Source organism: Mesocricetus auratus, unplaced genomic scaffold (genome assembly GCF_017639785.1).
Source record: "Mesocricetus auratus isolate SY011 unplaced genomic scaffold, BCM_Maur_2.0 Super-Scaffold_100691, whole genome shotgun sequence".
Classification (NCBI taxonomy): domain Eukaryota; kingdom Metazoa; phylum Chordata; class Mammalia; order Rodentia; family Cricetidae; genus Mesocricetus; species Mesocricetus auratus.
Genome location: NW_024429267.1, coordinates 15,060,177 through 15,080,573, shown reverse-complemented (window position 1 = coordinate 15,080,573; position 20,397 = coordinate 15,060,177). Strand labels below are relative to the sequence as shown.

Genomic DNA, 20,397 nt, shown 5'->3' with positions numbered 1-20,397 from the left:
GGTTAAGAGCACTGACAGCTTTTCCAGAGCTCCTGAGTTCAATTCCCAGCAACCACATGGTGGCTCATGGGCATCTGTAATGAGATCTGGTGCCCTCTTCTGGCATGCATGCACATAGACAGAACACTGTATACACAATAAATAAATAAATCTTAAAAAAAAGAAAGAAAGAAAGAAAGGAAGAAAGAAAGGAAGAAAGAAAGAAAGAAACTCACTTTGTAGACCAGGATGGACTCAAACTCACAGAGCTCCCTGCTTCTTCTTCCCAAGTGCTGGGATTAAAGGTATGCATGACCATACCACCTTCATTTCTTATATACATTTTTAACATTTATCTTTGTCATCTAATTTCCGCAACTAAGTGGTTTAGAATTTGGTAGCATCTCAATAACCAAACATGAACTAACTACTTATAAATAAACTTTAAAGATAATAATGACTTTATTAGCTAGCCTTGGGTGTATATTAAGTACTTTTTAAAGTGATTTATATGTGTTAATCCATTTAGGTAGTTAACATATCAACTCTGTAGGCAGTTCAGTATCTTGTCAAAGTCATAAAGCTGACAATTGATATTTTCCCCCTAAAACAAGCTCACTGTGTTTCTCAGGCTGGTCTAAAAGTTCCAGGATTGAGATATTCTGAGTAGCACAAGGTACCACACTTGTGAAATCCTTTTTAAAAGTATATTACATGTCTTTTTTCTTTTCAGTAAATACCTATTATATGCTTCTCATGGTCTTATTATTTGGAGTCATATCTAATTTGAGGTGATTTGTGAGGTATAGTTTTTTTTTAATTTATCTATTTATTTTTTGGTTTTTCAAGGTAGGGTTTCTCTGTGTAGCCCTGGCTGTCCCGGAACTCAGAGATCCGCCTGTCTCTGCCTCCTGAGTGCTGGGATTAAAGGCATGCACCATTGCTGCCACCCAACTGCTTTTTTTTTTTTTGAGATTTCTTCTTTATTTTTCACTGTGTGTGTGTGTGTGTGTGTGTGTGTGTGTGTGTGTGTGTGTGTGTGTGTGTGTACTTGAGTGCAATGCCTTTGGAGTCCAGAGGTTGGTTGTTGGATCCCCTGGAACTCATAGGAGGTTGGGCGTTGTTCAACATGAGTGCTGAGAATCAAGTGTAGGGCATCTGCGAGAATAGCATATACTCGTAACCACTGAACCATCACTCCAGCCCCTTGGCATAGCATTTTAATGTTTTGTTTTGTATAACATTTTAATGTAGTATGCATTTGTCTTCTGGGGTTTAAAGGTTCTTGTAAATGTATTCAACTGCATTGTACTTTCCTTTTTCTTTTTCCTTCTCTTTTATACCCAGCTGTGTCTTGATTTAAGTAGCTTCTGTTGATGTGAAGTATTAATGACATGAAAACCATGATAGAAATTGAATGTTTTATAGACACAGACAGAGATTATGGGAAAATAGGGACCCTGAGGTCTTGTTCAAATCTTGTTACACTGAGAAGGACATGTTCTTGGGCAGGCTCTTTTTTCTCTCTGAGCCTCAGATCATTTTTAGCAAATTATATAGGATATTAGTATTGTACAGGATAATTAAATAATATATTGCTGTATATATTGTATTTTATATTATGGATTACTATTCTTGTGTCACTGTTAAAGACATTTGCATATCAAATGTATACAAATGAAATGTATTCCCTCTTTCTTCATTGTTTTGAAGTCTGGCCTTTATCAATCCGAGAGGCTCAATTAAAGAACTAAGCCTTCAGACTGGTGAGGTGGCTCTGCGGGTAAAAGGGTTCGCTATGTAAGCCTGGTAACTGTCTCCCAGCGTGGTCTCCTGGTTTCTACTGCATGTCATGCCACAGAGATGCCTGTGTTCACAGACACATATCATGTACATATATACACACACTAATAATGAATACACAGTTTGAAGTGTTTCCCTACGATATAATTAAAATACAGCCAGTTTCACTCCATAACTTAAAAATAATAGTTACAGTTGTAACAGTTTTAGATGTATGTTGAGCTTCTGTTTGGGTCCTTACTAAGCTCCCAACAACTTTGTTTCCTTTCCCATTGGCCTTTTATTTCTGTGTGGGTCTCTTGAGTTCTCACACTATTGAAGGGAAAATGTCCTTTAGCCTCCTAAAGAACCTTGCCAAAGCAGGCCTTGTATCATACTTCTTGGCCCAAAGCCACAGTTTTGAGACTTCCCTTCTTTCGTCAGTTCTGCTTTCTTCGGCTGTCACCAGGCCTCAAAATCGATTTGTTTTTCTTTCCACCTCCACTCCCTCCCACGTCTTCCAGAAACTGCCTCCACCAACTGTATGGTTCTCATTATTTTAGTCATTTCTACAGGATTTTACTTTGTATTGTATGTGACTATATTTTTAAGTTATCTGAACCAATGTATAAAAACATAAAAGTTATACATAGCATCATGATATTGTGATATGTATGTATATGTATATATATATATAATCACATGTATTATTTAATGGCCAAATAAGGTAAAATTTGTCTCCTCAAACATTTATCATTTCCTAATAGTGAACACTGTTAAAATCTTAGTTGGTCTTTTAAAAATACATGATACATTTTTATCTGTAGTTATACCATTTTATCAAAGCACACCAAGACCACTTCATCTTATGTAACTGTAACTTAATGCCTATTGTTCAACCTTTCTCTACTCCTACCCCCAAGTATATATATTTTTAAAGCTATATTATAGTAAGGAGTTTTTTGTTGTTACTTTGTTTTGTTTTCAAGACAGGGTTTAGCCCTGTTTAGCCCTGGCTGTCTTGAGACTTGTTCTACAGATAAGGCTGGTCTTGAACTCTGAGATCCGACTGCTTCTAACTTCCTACTGCTAGAATTAGAAGTGTGTGCCACCACTGCCCTGTTTATAGTGAGTTTTTAAATCACTTAAAATGAGCTTTTCTATTTTAGTATCACAAGAAATTTTCACTTTGTGCTAGAGATTTTATGTTTTTGTCTCGAAACTTCCAATACACACTTGTAAATACCACATCTTACTGGACCATACTTACTCCAGTTTGGTCACTGAATTATTTTTTAATGCCATAAGGCATCGAGATATATTATATAAATTCAAGTCTTATACCTTTTGTAACACCTATAATAACTGCCTCTGTGCCTGGCAAGATGACCCAGAGTGTAGAGGCATTTGCCACCAAGGATGACAATCTGAGTTCAGTCCCTGACACCCACATGGTGGAAGGAGAGGACTGACTGACAAAAGTTGCTAAGTCAAGTGCACAGCTGGGCGTTGGTGGCGCACGCCTTTAATCCAGTACTTGGGAGTTAGAAACAGGCGAATCTCTGTGAGTTCCAGGACAGCCTCCAAAGCCAGAGAAACCCTGTCTTGAAAAAAAAAAAGTCATGTGTACATTCACACGAGTACACACATAGTAAAGACTGCTTCCCCTTACTTGGAAAATTAATTTGTGATAAAGTTTCCTGTATCTAGCCTTTTGAAATTAATTAAAGTAATAACCATTGGTGTCTTCTAAACATCACAAGCATGCCGTATGCCTGGGATATGTAGGAAATGCCTTTCTTTACAGGCAGGTAGGTATTCATACCAGCTGAGGCCCAACACACATGAACCAATGGCATGTAATGGGCCTAAATAGTGCCCCCGAGGGTTCAAGGAGACAGAGACAAGGTTGTCGAAAGGGACAGAAAAGGCCTCAGAAAGACCAGATTTGGCCTAGACTTACACCGTGAAGCGTTTGGATGGGATGGAGAAATCTGGCGGTGGCTTGGGGGCTTGTTGTGGAAATGTACCACCTCTCTGGGAAACAAGTGAAGAGGCAGGTGACAGTGAACTTGGGAGGCCCTCAAGGAAGCTGGCCTAGTAATCCTTAGTTCATGGAGGGGAAATTTCACCAAAATCACCTGACACACAAATGTTCCTAAGTACAGGGGTGTGGTGGTAAAAGGAGCTTCCGTGGGAGCTGCAGGGAGCAGAGAGCCAGCTGGTGTGCAGCCTGGGAAGGCTGTGTGAGGCCACCCCCTTCCTCCTGCTGAGACCCAGGACTGCGACTATCCTGGAACCTTGCCGAGGAAGGGGCAAGGACTGGAGATAAGGATGCTGTGTGTGTTGCTGTTGCTTGTTTTTCAATACTTTTTAGAGCTGTGGAGCTGTGGAGGTTGTTTCTCTTGGTATTTCCTTAGGGAAAAAAATCTTGAAGGAAAAAAATATCCCCAAACTGGCCTAAGTCCCAGTTTCATAATCTCATGACTGGGTATCTTGGGAGATTACATCATCACCCACGTTTGAATAAGATTCTGATATTGCTTTTGTAGATTATGAATTATTTTCTGATCTAGAATTTTTTCTTCTCATTTGCTCTCTGTGGCTCTGAGGAGCGAGCCCACTGCCTCACTAATGGTAAAGGAGCGTGCTATTGTGCCTCACAGAGTGCAACAGGCCTGTCGGGACCTTTTTTACTATTACCAGAGTGTGAGATGTACAGCTAGAAATCAGGGACAATGTTTGTTTCTTCATGGGCAGAATCAAAATTCAAAAGACATCCTTTAAAAATGAATGAGTGAACACGACACAAACGGAGATACTACCTCTTGGTGTGGAGTGAACATTGGGATACTCTCCTAGTTGTATCGGGTTTCCAGTTCTCTCACGTGTTAGAGCTTTTCAAAGTTAGTCTAAATTCATTTATTTTTAAAAGCTCAGTATTTAGAGCTGGAAGGACCATAAGGGCTTCTAGTTAACCCTTAGGGTTTCTTTCTGTATGAATGTGGTAGCTCATGCCTTTAATCCCAGCACTTGGGAGATAAAGGCAGGAGGATCAGGACTTCAGGGCCATCCTTGGCTATGTAGGAATTTCTAGCCAGCACGAACTACATGAGAACTTGTCTCAAAAGACTAGGGGGAAATTTTTTCTTGAAGCAAAGAAAATAGGTAAAACTTAAGGGACAGATGTTAATAAATAATGGAGGGCTGCTAATCTCCCTTAGAGTATGACCTGAAATTAAATTTAAGCTTTGATCAGACCTGTTTCCCAAAGGCCCCTTTCTTAAATTCCATCTGGGGAGCTTGAGAGATACAGGGTCTCTCTATATAGTTCGGCTCCTTGAAACTTGATGTATAGACTTAGCTGTCCTTCAAACTTGTGACCTTTCCTCTGCTTCTGCCTCCCCACTGTTGGGATTGCAAGTGTATGCACTTTTTTCCCATAGGAGAAAATGTGGTAGATTGGCCACAATAGATGGTAAATGAATTCCCCTTTAGACTGAAGTAGGAAGAAGACAGGTTTATCAGGTACACTGCAAGGAGTAGCAGGCTGGGCAGTAACAACTTGACTTTATCTTAGTTTGGGACGGTAGCTGAATGTGGTGGCTCACTCCTCAAACTGTAATCTCAGGCCTCTGGAGGCTGAGCTAGAGAGGAAGCTGTGAGTGTGCACAGCAAAGAAGCCAGTGTGTCCATTTGAGTGTTTTCACCACGACATTAGTCACATTTGTAAATTTATGATTAAAACATGTTTGCATTTATTCCTGTGACTTACCAGTGTGCTGTACATCTATGCTTCCATAGAGACATTTTAATTTCATGATGGAGTCCATGGGAAGATAGGAAATGATCTGTTGACATCTGCTTGGTATGGTGGAAGCTTTGACCAGTGTGATCATGCCACAGGAACTTTTCTCCCTCTAGTACTTAACAGCAGGCCCATGTTTGAATTCGTTTCTCTGTCTCTCTGTCTGTCTCTCCTCTCTCTTTCTCCTCCCTCCCTCTCTCTCTCTCTCTCTCTCTCTCTCTCTCTCCTTTCCTTCTTTTAATTGATCTGGTTTTTCAAGTCACTTTTCTGAAATTTTTATGTCTTCTTTTTTTTTTTTTTTTTTTTTTTTTTTGGTTTTTCAAGACAGGGTTTCTCTGTGGCTTTGGAGGCTGTCCTGGAACTCACTTGGTAGTCCAGGCTGGTCTCGAACTCACAGAGATCCGCCTGCCTCTGCCTCCCGAGTGCTGGGATTAAAGGTTTGCGCCACCAACGCCCGGCTTTTTATGTCTTCTTAAAATGACTCAACTTTCATGCTTTTCCTTTCTGCTTATACATTGTTCATATTGACTCTGATAAGGACAAGCCAGTATTATGGTTTTCTTTTTTTTAAGGTTCAGTTGAATAGTATTTCTTTAAGATAATGCCTGTTATATGTAGAAAGATGTGAGCCCCTGAAATCTGGGAAAGTGAAAAGATTCCAGCCCTTGAGGGCTACGGCAGAATCTGGGCTCAGTGGTAAAAAGGTCTTTGCAGTTTTTGCCATGAATATGGGGATAGATTGCCAGACTAGTGCCACCTTTTGACTACTCTTCATCTGGTGCAGGAAATTGAGATGTGATTGACTTGTTCAGAGCCAGAGTGCCAGTTATGGCCATAGATCTGCTGGCCCTAGTTCAAGGATAGGAGCTGATAGTCCCTGCCTTTCTTTTCTTTCTTAGAGTGTTATTTTAGGTATTTAAAATCTGTCTGTCTGTCCGTCCATCCATCCATCCATCCATCACCTATCTGTCACCTTTCCTCCTTGTGTGTGGGTGTGGGTATATGGCTTAACATTCTGGCCAAATTCATCCATTGTTTTGCAAGTAATGCAAGTAATGGTATGCATACCTATAATCTCAGAATTTAGGAGGTGGAGGCAGGAGGATCAGACTATGTGAGACCTTGTCTCAAAAAATAAAAAAAGAAAAACAGACAAAAAACCCCCACCAGGTGTTGTGGTACATGCCTGTAATCTGAGAATTTGGGAAGCAGAGGCAAGAGAAACACTGTAAGCTCAGGGCTAGCCTGGTCTACATAGCTAATTGCAGGTCAGCCAGAGACACATAGTGAGGCCTTTTTTTCTCTGCCCCCTCAAAAGACAATGTGTGTTCATTGTGTTTGTTTCACGATCACTAACTGGGAAACCTTTTGGTTTTGGTTTTGCCTTGGGACAGTGGCTTACTCTGCCCAAGCTAGCCTTAAAGTGCTAGGACCTCTGGCATACACAACCGTACCCAACTTGCTTTGGGAAATCATCATATAACAATACCCTCAAAATATTTTTATATCCACATCTCGAGGCCTTATTTTTGTGGTTTACATTAGTTTTGGCAATCTCTGAAAGCATTTTTTGCCATACCTTACCAAAAACCTTATCTGATTTAATTGTCTAAAATTTGTGGGACATCTTTCCGTCTGAATATCCAGCCGTGCCTTATTAACTGTTACCCAGCCTTCAAGTATTACTGATGACAGTTGTACACTCATTCAGGCATCTCTTGTTGAGAACAGTTTTTCTCCGTACAGTTTTCATGGAGGGGTACATTGTTTGTGAACAGGTTTTCATATGAGCAGTGACACACTTCTTAGTCTTCACTGTGGCATAATCGTTGGTATGGTGTTGCTAGGAGATGGGGCTCTGTTCACCTGTGGGCAGGAAAGGAAATGGAGGAGAGAAGCATAATCAAATTTGCTTTTCTTACTTGATCAAATTTGGCTGGTCACCACTGTTGTGTATTCAGAGACAGCAACAGTGTGTCAGAGAGAGAGAGAGAGAGAGAGAGAGGGGGGGGGGAGGGGAGGGGAGGGGAGGGGAGGGGAGGGAGGGGAGAGGAGAGGAGAGAGAGAGAGGAGAGAGGAGAGAGAGAGAGAGAGAGAGAAAATATTGTGTCTGTACTTAGATTTTAAGGAACAGTTGGGTATGGAATAGTGAGTCTTGTTTGTGCTTTATCTTGGAGCCTTGTGATTTTTTTAAAGTCTAGTTTGAGAAACATTTCTAAAGTGGGGAGAGAAAAGAAGAGTGTTCTGTGTAATTTACTGCAAGACCTTTCCTCTCGTTCCCACAGCCCTTTCCTGTCCGTGTCCTGTCAGTCCAGCCCTCCTCCCATTACTCATGAAATATAGCAGGCCTTTAGTAAATGTTTGTATTGATTTGAAGATAGGGAAATAAGTAAAGTTGAAAAATGAGAGAATTTAACAATTCAGGCTCCATCCCAAAATAAAGAAAAATAAATAAATCCATTTTTAAGTCCAAGGAAGCCAGAAGGGATAGAGCTGAGGTAACATACTTTTGTTCACTACATGAAATTAAGCTCACTCTCAATGTTATTTCTTATATACCGAGTCTACTTTTAGGATTTTTGTAAATAGTTCAATGCTTATTAACTGATAGATTAAGAACATTCTTGCAAAAGGAAGAGTTAGTCATAACTATACTTCATTTTAGAGAGAAATGGGAATACAAACAAACCCTTAGATTAATCCATCCACTATGCATTTGGAATAGGCTCAACCATTTTCCATTTTGTTGATGGCTGAGCACTATTTGGTTCTATTCGTAATATAACTGGTAGAGGCTTTCTAAATTAACCAGAGGTAAAAAGAACATAAACATTGGGCACTGACACTGAGCTTGCTAAGGGTGTGCCTGTTTTGGCATTCATCTTTGGTTCTCAGGGTGGCTTCTTGTCTCACCTTGCTTCCTTTATCTGTTGTCATGACTCCACCAAGAAGATGGGAGGGGTCACTGGGAGGTGGGAGCCCCAGAGTCTCTCAGGTTCAAATTGAGATTGCTTTTGAAGTGGTGTGAGTAACCTGTTGAAGGGTTTTCTTGTAATAGTCACTGAAGTGATCTGGCTGCTTTCTGCTCTAAGGTTGCCCTCTGTAACCCTCATCTAATCCTCTTTTTTGTTCGGCCCTAAACAAGTTTTCTGGGATGCCCCATAATTTCAGACTTTCCTTATACTTCTGGGATCTACAGGCCTCAATTTTATTTTTATTTATTTATTTGTTTTGGTTTGTTTACTTTTTCAAGACAGGGTTTCTCTGTAGTTTTAGAGCCTGTCCTGGAACTCACTCTGTAGTTCAAGCCTGACCTTGAACTACAGAGATCCACCTGCTTCTGCCTCCTGAGTGCTGGGATTAAAGGCATGTGCCACCACTGCCCAGCCTATTTCTGGCTGTATGTATGCCTGCAGGCCAGAAGAGGGCACCAGATCTCATTACAGATGGTTATGAGCCACCATGTGGTTGTTGGGAATTGAACTCAGGACCTCTGGAAGAACAACCAGTGCTCTTAACCTCTGAGCCATCTCTGCCCCCTTCCCCAGTCCTCAGTTTTAACCACTCAGCTTGTGATGTGGCAGTCGGAGAACATGCTGGGCTATGCTTTTTAATTTTTTTTCTAACTTAATTTTTTGTTTGTTTGTTTAGTTTGGGTGCGTGTAGGGCAAGACACACACATGCCTGTGGGGTTAGAAGATAACTTTCAGGAAACAGTTTTCTTCTTCTACCGTGTGTGTTTAGGGAATCAAGCTCAGGTGGTCAGTTTGGAGGCATGTGCCTTTACCAACTCGCCCATTTTGCCCTTATTGTTTAAATAGCTCCCTATTTTAAAATGATGTAGAAAGTTCCAGGCCAGCCAGGGGATACAGTGATACCCTGCTCAAACAAACAGAAGTCCTCCCAAACTGGGTGTGTACATTTTTAATCTCAGCCCTTGTGAGGCAGATGCAGGCTGGTCTCTGTGAGTTCAAGGCTAGCCTGGTCTACCTGGCAAGTTCTAAGCCAGCTAGGGAAACATAGTGTCAAAAAATAAAATAATGGAGAAATGCTCAAAAAGTGCTGTCATGTAAAGTTAAAAGGTTAAAATTTCAATTATCTTGATAATTGTGTATTAAGAGACTAGGGGTATTAGTTACAACTTTGGAGTTAATTATATTTGCTGCATTTTAGTCCTTAGTGTGTGTCTTGCTTTATTCTAGGTGTTAAGCATAGCAGAGTCCTTGCCTGACCATAGCTACAGTTCAGTGACAGAATAGCCAATGAATCAGTAAATATACTATACAATGTAAATACATTATATGCTATATAATGTAAATATATTATACAATGCCTGAAATACAGTGAAAGAAAACATAATAGTATATGACCTGTGAGGGTTGCTATTTTGTAAGAAGTAATCATGAACGGTTCCCAACATTCAGTTGACATTTAAACAGACCTAAAAAAGAGAGAACAGGTCATTTAGCTGCCTGAGTAAAGAGTATTAAAGGTAAAGGAACAGTTAGATACAAAGACACTGAGGCAGAAGTGCCTGTTTTGCTGGAGGAAGGGTGATAAGATCAGAATTGCTGGAGCTTTTCGAGTTGAGAGGTGAACAGTTAGGATTGAGTAAGGGCTTAGGGTAATCTTTTGAGTCCTGTAAGACTTTTCTTTTTATTGAGATTTGATGCTGTTAGATACCATAAGCAGTGTAAATTAATGGTATTAGTTATGTTTGCACAAAAACTATTGTAAACAAAAGAAACCTACCCTCCCCCCAGACACACAGCAGAACTGTTTATTGATGGGATCTGGTCACAGGAGACACAAATAACTATGGATAATGGTATGAACGGTTTATCCACAGAAGCAAGAGCGTGGGTATACAGGTGCAAGTAATTAGGTTGTAGTTGTATGCGAATGGAGCCTCAGGAAATTTCTAGGGATGTTATTATGTTCAGTGAGGCCTCGAAGAATGTATACAGCTTCAGTTGAAGAAACAGACGTGGTTAAAGAATGTATTTCATCTGGAAAAAGGGAACATGATCACAAGGATATAGAGGATCTAGAGTTTGTGTCCTGTTTAGAGCCATGGGTATTGTAATAAAGAACAGCTGGAAATAATACTGGAAAACTAGCTATAGCCAGTTTGTAAGCTGTGTTTTGTACTGAGTTATTTGCACTTTTCTCAAAGAGTTGGCAGCTATTTTTTTCAGTGAATGTTTTAGCCTCTGTAAGCCATTATAATTATTCGGCTCTCCCACTGGGGCACATGGACAGGGATAGACAATACATTCATGAATAATGGAGCTGTTCCAGCTTACATTTATAAAAACAGGCAGAAAGCCAAATGCAAGTCACTGCTGTAGAGCACAAGAACTTATTCTTATCTAGTTGTGTTTTGGTACGATTGCCATCCTCCTGAGTATAACCTTTGTAGCCTGTACTAACATCTACTCAATGTCTTATGAAATTAACTTTTTAACTTCTACTTATGAGTGAGAACCTACAGGATTTGACTTTCTGTGTTTGGCTTATTACACTAAATATAATGTCCTTTAGTCCATGTTGCTGCACATATCTAGCATATTGGTTTTCCCTCATCATTCAGAATTTGTTCTCTTTTCCAATGAAGTGTCCTTAGAGAACAAGCAAGAAATACCTCAGAACAGTAGCAAAGGACAGCAGTTCCCAGAGCAAGTTCTGAACCCCCGCTGTCCTGGGACTTTGTTGGTATACAGTGCTTACTCCTTAGTAAAAGAGAGTTGAGGGGAAATGGACAATCAAGGTGGATAATCTAAGAGTGGGAACACAGGATAAAAGAAAGAGTGCTGCTGTGAGTTTTGAGTGAGGTTAGGTAGCATGAACACTAGTTGTTGACCTTTTGCTGTAATAGAATTGAAATTTCTAAAAAAAAAAAAAAAGCTGCTGTATTAACTGGAAGTTCTTTCTTCTTGGCAAAAGTCCATCATCTGAATCTCAAGGAAATGACTTCGCCATTGTTTTAAAAAGGAAAAACAAATAAGCTGAAGTAAAAGCCATATAGACACATATTCCCCTGTGATACATAAAAAGTAGTGAGAGTGAATAGAACCCTGTGATCTATAGCAATAACATTCCTGCTTGATATACTGGTGACTATTCACTATCTAATTTGCTCTAAGGCCACTCTATAAGAAGGAACCCATCCCTGACACGGCTAAGGATCTGAGACTAGCTAGGCCGGGGGAAAACCAAATACTATTGTTTTGCTAAAGGAACACAGCAATAAAATGATCTCTTACTGGCATTCTGCTATACTCCTATATCGTAATTAGGGTAACGATAGCTGTAGTGAAACACCATGACCAAAAACAACTTGGAGAGGATAGTATTTGACTTATACTTCCACTGAAGGAAGTCAGGACAGGAACTCAAGCAGGGCAGGAACATGGAGGCAGGAGCTGATGGAGACTGTGGAGGAGGGCCACTAACTGGCTTGCTCATGATGACTTCAGCCTGCTTTCTCTTCTCTTCTCTTCTCTTCTCTTCTCTTCTCTTCTCTTCTCTTCTCTTCTCTTCTCTTCTCTTCTCTCTCTCTCTTTTTTTTCTTTTCTTTTCCAAGACAGGGTTTCTCTGTGTAACTTTGGAGCCCGTCCTGGCACTCACTCTGTAGACCAGGCTGGCCTTGAACTCACATAGATCTGCCTGCCTCTGCCTCCCAAGCACTGGGATTAAAGGTGTGCAGCCTGCTTTCTTAAAGAACCTAGGACCACCAGTCCAGTGTGCACTACCCACAGTGGACTGGGCCTTCCTCCATTAATGATTAATTAATAAAATGTCCTGCAGCTGGATCTAATGGAAGTATTTTCTCAATTGAGGCTCCCTCCTTTTGCTCTAGGCTTTGTCAAGTTGGCTTAAGACTAGCCAGTACACCATTGGTCAGTGTCTTGCTCAGCCATCATCAGAGAAGAGTCTTTTATAGTAGATGGGAACTAATACAGAGATCCACAGCTGGACCACATGCTGAGGGCGATAGACTTTGGAACACTCAGACCTAAATGTCTTCATTAAATCCCTCCCCTCAGGCCTGAGGGAGCTATGCAGAAGAGGAGGTGGGAAGGTTGTAAGAGCCAGAGGGGGTGGATGACACCAAGGAAACAAGTGTTTTCCAGACACAACAGGACTGACTCACTTACGAACTCATAGAGACTGTGGCAACATGCACAGGGCCTGCAGTTTCCACAGACTGATGCCAGAGCTGAGAGGGAAAAGTGAACGTGAGCTCCTGTCCCTAATAATATGAAGCTGTCTCCAAATTGACAAGCACTTGCAAAGGAAAACCCAATTTTCTACAGTGGAGTCTCGCTGGGTGTACAAGCCACACTCGAGGGCAGGCTCCACGCTAAGCAGTCGAAGGCCAACACAAAATGAACTCAGTGACGTTTTTTGTAGGGTTTTTGTTGTTGTTGTTTCTTTTATATCTCGCGTTGCTTTGTTTGGGCATTTTTGTTTGTTTTGTTTTAATCTTACTGGTCTTTTGCTTGAATGCTATAGTTCCTGGTTTGTGTTTTTATGGTGTGTGTGTGTGTGTGTGTGTGTGTGTGTGTGTGTGTGTGTGTGTGTGAATGTGTGTGTTTCGTGTGCTTTTTCCTCTTTGTTGTTTTTGGGTTCCTGCCACCCCAGGACAGTTTCTCTGGGTAGCCCTGGCCATCCTGGAACTCTTGCTCTATAGACCAGGCTGGCCTTGAACTCAGAGATCTGCCTGCCTCTGCTTCCCAAGTGCTGGGACTAAAGGCGAGTGCCACCATCACTCGGCTCCTTTTTTCTCTTTATTATTATCATCATCATAATCAGTATCATTATTATTCTAGTTTGTTTGCATTTTATTTGCTCATTTGTTTTCTAAAGAGAGAAAGGGTGTAGAGTTCGATGGGTGGAGAAGAACTGGAAGGAGATAGGGGAGGGAAAAGATCAGAATATAGAAAATGAGAGTTGTTAAATTTAACTTGATAACAAAATTTAATATCTAGACTAAATTAAAGACTTCTTTAAAAATAGAAAAAGGCCACTAGACTGGTGAGGTGGCTGAGAAGGTAAAGTCCCTGCCCCATCAAAGCGTGAAGCTCTGAGTTCCGATTCCTAGAACACACATAAAAAAGCTGGAATGGTGGTGAGTGCCAGTAAGCATCCTCCTACCCCCTCTGCTTGGGAGTGGAAAGACGGATCCCTGAAGCTCATTAGCCAGCCAGGGTAGCCAAATCATTGAACTTCAGTAGGGTCCGGCTTTTGTTTTGTGTTGAGACTGTCTCATAAATAAATAAAAAGATGGAGAGATCAAGGAAGCAAACCCCGTATCAACTTTTGGCCTTAACATGCATGTGCATGCGTATCTGCGCATGAGTATACATCCATACTAACAAGCACATATGCCACACACAAAAAAGTTGATGTGTTTTGTGAAAATGAACAATAGGTTATCCAAAGAAAAAGGAATGCCATTGGTAAACATGTAAAACAATGTGAAACCTTGTCATAATTATTATTATGACACATTAAAGCCATGGTGAAATACCATTTCATGTATTCCAGAATGCCAAAAACTAAAGTCTGATAGTACTAAAAATAAACAATGAAGAGAGACATGAATTGTTGTGTATGGAATCTTTTAGAAATGTAAATTGGCATAGTCACTTTGAACATAGTTTGGTCTTACCTAATAAAGTTGAGTATAAGTGTCTTAGGGTTACTGTTGCTGTTAAGAGACACTATGACCATAGCAACTCTTACAAAGGAAAACATTTAATTGGGTAACTTATAGTTCAGAGGCTCAGTCCATTATCATCATGGTGGGAAATGGTGGTATATAAACAGACATAGTGCTGCAGAAAGAGCTAAGAATTCTACATGACCTGTAGGCAACAGAAAGTGCTCTGTCTCTTTGGGTGTGGCTTGAGCATATATGAGACCTCCACAGTGACACACTTTCTCCAACAAGATCACACCTACTCCAATAAGGGCACACCTCCTAATAGTGCCGCTCCCTTTGGCCATTTTCTTTCAAACCACCACAGTAAGCAAGCATTCCCTTTCCTCAGCAGTTCCATTCCTAGGTTTGAGCCAAAGAGGAATTGTACATCTGTACCAGGAAATAAGTAGATTATCATAGCAAAGAAATAGAGGGGGAAGCTGCTAGGAACTTAAATGTTCAGAGGCTAGAATAGTATGTTGACATGAAATTGAAGTAAGTATAACTCTAAGCATCATCTCAAAGCCAATGAAAAAAGAAAGTCAGTCCTGGGAGGACTTACTTATATAAGGTGTAATAAAAAGGAAAAACAAAAACTGCATGCAAACTCTAGGGAGTAAGCGAGTCTTTGATAATTCGGTATACTAACTAGCTCCTTTGGTAATGTCTCAGGGCTTAATGTGTTTGTGGGTGTTCATTTTATTCTTAAAGTAATATCATAAATTATAGGATAGATTTTTACCTTGGGGCAAAGAAAAGGAGTATACTGGAATAAACTATTTATATATGTTGTATTCCAAATCTGTAAAACCTGGGTGCCATGTAACATTATATTTGCCAATAATACCTCATTTCTTGCCATTGTGCCTGAGAATGTTTTAGTATGGTGATTTCGAATTTATGGATCCTATTGAGACACTTTAGAGAATTAAGAAAGAATGATCAAAATAAATTTAATCTTTGTATGTGGACATTTTTAGAGAAACAACTATTGGCTAAGAAATTGTCTTTATTATATTATATTGTTTTTTTGAGACAGGGTTTCTCTATATAGCTGTGGCTACCCTGGAACTCACTCTGTAGACCAGGCTGGCCTTGAACTCAGAGACCTGCTTGCTTCTGCCTCCCAGGTGCTGGAATTAAAGGTGTGTGCCCCTACAGTCCAGCTTATTATATTTTTAAATGGTTGATATTAAAGCACATTTAAAGCTATTTATTGGGTATCCAAACATTGAAGAATAGTAGAAGCTAAATTACTGTGTGTGTGTGTGTGTGTGTGTACGTGTGCAAGTACTTGAGTGTGTGTAATACTGGGAATTTTGAACCTAGGGCCTCACACACAGCAAGTGTACTGAGGCACATTCCCAGCCCTCCTTTTGTAGTTTTGTTTTGTTTGGGGTTGTTTTTTGTTTTATTTTGGTTTGGTTTTGGTTTTTTTGAGACAGGGTTTCTCTGCTGCTTTGGAGGCTGTCCTGGAACTAGCTCCTGTAGACCAGGCTGACCTCGAATTCACAGAGATCCGCCTGCCTCTGCTGGGATTAAAGGCATGTGCCACCACTGCCCAGCTTGTTTTTTTTTTGTTTGTTTGTTTGTTTTTTTGTTGTTTGTTTGTTTGTTTTGTTTTTAAACTAAGTTGTCTGGCTTGTTTTGAACACAACCTATAGTCAGGTAGACTTTGAACTTGTATCCTCTCCTCAGTGGTTGAAGTTACAGGTCTGTGCCAACAGGTCCAGCTAACAAAATTGTCAGTCTGTTACCCTTACCTGTCTCAAATCATCACCTTACTGGTATTTTTATGAAAGCCATCTTATTTTAAGTAATTTCCCCTCAAAATTTTCCATCACATCCTTCAGCATTTTATGGTTAATATATTTGAAAGTTCTGGGAACTTACCAGAAATGCAAATTATGGACTCTCATGAGACCTATGCTTACACTTGCCTAGTCAGTCAGTGAGGTAAGGCTCTGGAATCTGGATCTTGACAAGTGTGGCTGCATTCTGATACACTTAAGCTCAGAACTTTTGGAAGGGATCTCTGTTGCTCAGTGGTAGGGAGTCCATGTAGCATTCACAAGGCTCTGGGTAGACAGTTAAAAAAATAAAAACAAATCATTATCTTTAAGTTAGAAGTACAAAGTAGGAGTTGCTTAGTAATGATAACCTGCTGCAAACCAAACAATAACAACAAGAAGCAACCCAAGCACCATAGCACACACCTAGTGTGGGAGGCTAAAGCAGGAGGAGTGCCAGCTTGTGCTACAGGAAGTCCAGAATACCTGCTAGCCCAGAGGATTACCATTAAACAAGTGTACGCCAGGCCTGTCTTTGTAGTTACACAAAATGCCTGCAAGGTAACATCTGCAGAAATGAATGCTGCCCATTTACTTATTGTTAGACCTAGGGGTTGCTAGTAAAATTAGCAGTTGTCAGGCTCTTTGAGTGAATCTAATTTTCTATATACATGAGGCAAAAAGATCTTTAATTAGTTTGTATAGGAAGATGTAGCAGCTAAAATATTAAGCTGGGAACTCTTGGAAGAAAATGTAGCAAAGAATACAAATCAGACCTTGTCATACTGTTCATTTCACAGCCAAGAAAAGTTTAGGCAAATCACTAGTCCAAGCATTGTCTTTTATCCCCATGTGAACATCTTATATGGTGGTCCAAGTTTACTGACAGAAAATTTTGAAGTTCTTGACTGTCTGCTTCCCATTTTTGTTGTGGTATGTTTTCAGTGTTCTTTCCTGTAGAGTAGTCCTGCTGTATCTAAGGGATAGCTGCTGTTCCTAACTATTGTTAGGCAGAGCCACTGACCAAATGAACAGCCTTCCCTGTGGTTAGGCCTTCTTGATCGTTCTGCCAACTACTGGATAACACATCCCTGTGTGCTTTAAGAATTTTAATGAAGGGGCTGGAGAGATGGCTCAGCAGTTAAGGGCACTGACTGCACTTCCAGGGGACCTGGATTCAATTCCCAGCACCCACACAGCAGTCCGCAACTGTCTGTAACTCCAAGATCTGGCAGTCTCACACAGACAAAACACCAATGCACATAAAATAAAAATAAATAAATTATTAAAAAAAAGAATTTTAGTGAAGTGTTTTCAGAATGCCTTTTTGCTGTTGTTTAAAAACATCTTTTCAGTTGGGACTGGTAGTATACACCTGTTTCGTAGTACTCAGGAGGCCAGTGTTGAAGGCTCACCTTGAATTCAAGGCTAGCTTGGTCTATGTAGTGAGTTCCTGGTTAGTCTGGGCTATATTGTGACACCTTGTCTTAAAAACAAACAAACAAAAACAACCAAAAACCTAATAATAACAAAATAATATTTCCCTTTTAAAAAGATGTCTTTGTCTTTATGTGTGCCTGTGAGTGTTTTGGGTATATGTATGTGTATCATATGTATGCCAGTACCCTTGGAAGCCAGAAGATAGTGCTTGACCTTCTGAAACACAGGCAATTGTGAGCCACCCCATGTGGATGTTGGGAACTGACCACAAACCCTCTACAGGAAGCATTCTTAACTGCTGAGCCATCCTCTCCTAAAATAATCTTTTTAAAAACATTTTTAAAAAAATTTTCCCAGAGGCAAGGGACTACTCCTTCCTGTGAGTACATATTCTGTTTTTCCTGTGTTGATATTGTATCATACTGCACTCCAAAATAGTTTGTAGTAAAATGGATTCATCCATTGAGACAATCTGGTATCACTGATAGAAATTTGTTTTTGCAAAAGAAAATTATTTTATTTTGCCACTAAAATTCAGGTATCAGAAATTGTTATTCTATCAAGTTATTGTTTTAATGGTTTTCATATTCACTTCCTCCCCCCCTTGATTATTTTTCTACAGAGACAAAATAGTGAAGGCATGAGTGATCTGTAGGTAAGAGTAGCATATGATATGATCAAGAATATATGACAAACCAGGCGGTGGTAGTACATGCCTTTAATTCCAGCATTCAGGAAGCAGGGGTCAGTGGCTCTCTGTGAGTTCAAGGCCAGCCTCATCTACAGAGTGAGTGCCAGGATAGTCAGGGCTGTTACACAGAAACCCTGTCTCTAAAAACAAACAAACAAAAAAAAATGTGTGTGAGCCGGGCGTTGGTGGTGCACGCCTTTAATCCCAGCACTCGAGAGGCAGAGGCAGGCGGATCTCTGTGAGTTCGAGACCAGCCTGAACTACCAAGCGAGTTCCAGGACAGCCTCCAAAGCCACAGAGAAACCCTGTCTCGAAAAACCAAAAAAAAAAAAAAAATGTGTGTGGCAAATGACATAGCATTTCCCTTTCCCCAATAATAGATGCAACTAAATTTATGTTTAAATGGTTGTTTCTTCCCTCCATAGCTAAAAGAATTGGCAAATCACGTGACTTCCTACACTTTGAACCATGGCACTGCCGTTCCGGAAGGACTTAACGGAGTATAAGGACCTGGATGAAGATGAGCTCCTTGGCAATCTGTCAGAAACAGAGCTGAAACAGCTTGAAACTGTCTTGGATGATCTGGACCCTGAGGTTGGTGCTAGCCAAAGAAGAGAAATGCAGTAGCTTTTCAGACTGCCAACTTGCTTTCTCATGGCTTTCCCTAGTACCCCTTCGCCTACTTTCTATCCAAATGAAATGGCATTTTGCTTCTTCTCTAGGTCTTCACATCTTATGACAGACATTCTAAACTATTGTTAAACATCTACACAATTTTTTTCTCAACTACAAACTTGCCTCTGTGCAATTGAAAGTAGCAATAGCTAATTAGCTCTTTAATTTATGCTAATCTGTTTCTCTTCAAAATTCCTATACGAGACTGGTGCTAGTGTACTGTGCCCCTATAATGTTCTTAATGGCCTAAACCAAATTATAACAGTCCTGGAGAAAGGATGACCAAATGGTGTAAGTTATTAGCATTGGTAGACCAGTTCTAAGATGCAAATCTGAGCACACATATTTCTTAACAATGCTCTTATGTCCCTGGTAAACCCATCCTAGGTTACAAATATTATACATTGAAGTGCATTTAATATACCTGGTCTACCAACATCATAGCTCTACATAGCCTCCCTTAAGTGTGCTCTGAACACTTAAATAACATTTGGGAAAAATAATCTAATGTAAAGCTTAATTTGTAATAAACTATTGAATACGTCGTGTAAGTTGTGTGCTATCCTGAGAATGAGAATTAATGATTGTGTGGGAGCACCTTTACACCATCTTAGAGTTGAACCATTGTTAAATCAAGGACATTGTAGATGTACACTTGTTTGTATTTGTCAAGTAGTTGTTAATTGTCTCATATGCTGCACAAGGCTAATGTGGAACCCTTTAAACTTTGATGTGTGACTCAAGAAGGAGTGGGCACAAGGAAGAACTGTAAGGTAGTGGTTATTTGCAAATCTTTACTGATGGGGAAGTCTTTCTGTGTATACGTTGATGAATAAAGCACTGTTGGCCAATAGGGAAACAAGATAGGTGGGACTAGGAGTCTAGGAGAATTTTGGGAAATTTATTGAAGAGAGTCATCGACATGTTATCCTGGGGAAGAAAGGGCGTGTCAGGATGCTGTCCTCCAAAAGATAAGTCCTTATAGAAATATATATTAGTAATTATGGGTTATTAATGAAGTCAGAGATAGCCATTAAGAAGCCATAGTAATGACCAACAGCTTCATAATTAATACAGTGTCTCATGTGTTATTTGGGGGCTAAGCAGTGATGGGACCCAGCGGCTGGCGGGAAAAATGCACATTACACTTCACCATGTTGCTTTAAAGCCATTGGTTTTTATATGCCCTTTAAGAGTTGAGGTATCTCTGGTAGTGCACACCTTTAATCCCAACACTTGGGAGGCAGAGACAGGCAGATCTCTATGAGTTCCAGGACAGGATGGTATACAGAGTGAATTCCAGGACATCCAGAACTGCTACACAGAGAAGCCCTATCTTGAAAACCTAGACAGACAGACAGGAGGGGGGGGGGGAGAGGAGAGAGACTGAGAGAATGAGAGAATTTCGGTATCATGAGATTTTAGGCCTCTAGCATGTTAAAAATGTGCTTTATAAGATTGTTTTTGTTGCTAGGTGGTATGTCTATACCATAAGTCAAGTCCTTTGACCACAATTACTATT

The 20,397-nt window shown here is 40.3% G+C and overlaps 1 protein-coding gene across 3 annotated transcripts in view; it reads left to right on the top strand.

Annotated features, from left to right (window-relative positions):
• Positions 1-20,397, top strand: part of Tmod3 (tropomodulin 3) — a 58,237-nt gene that overhangs the window by 10,226 nt on the left and 27,614 nt on the right. For all 3 annotated transcript variants that reach the window (XR_005874671.1, XM_040739514.1, XM_040739515.1), the window contains exon 2: positions 18,626-18,794. Coding sequence is in view for 2 of the 3 variants with exons in the window: in XM_040739514.1 (XP_040595448.1) it covers positions 18,669-18,794 (126 nt within the window). In the remaining variant the exon portion in view is untranslated. The remainder of the gene's footprint in view (positions 1-18,625; positions 18,795-20,397) is intronic.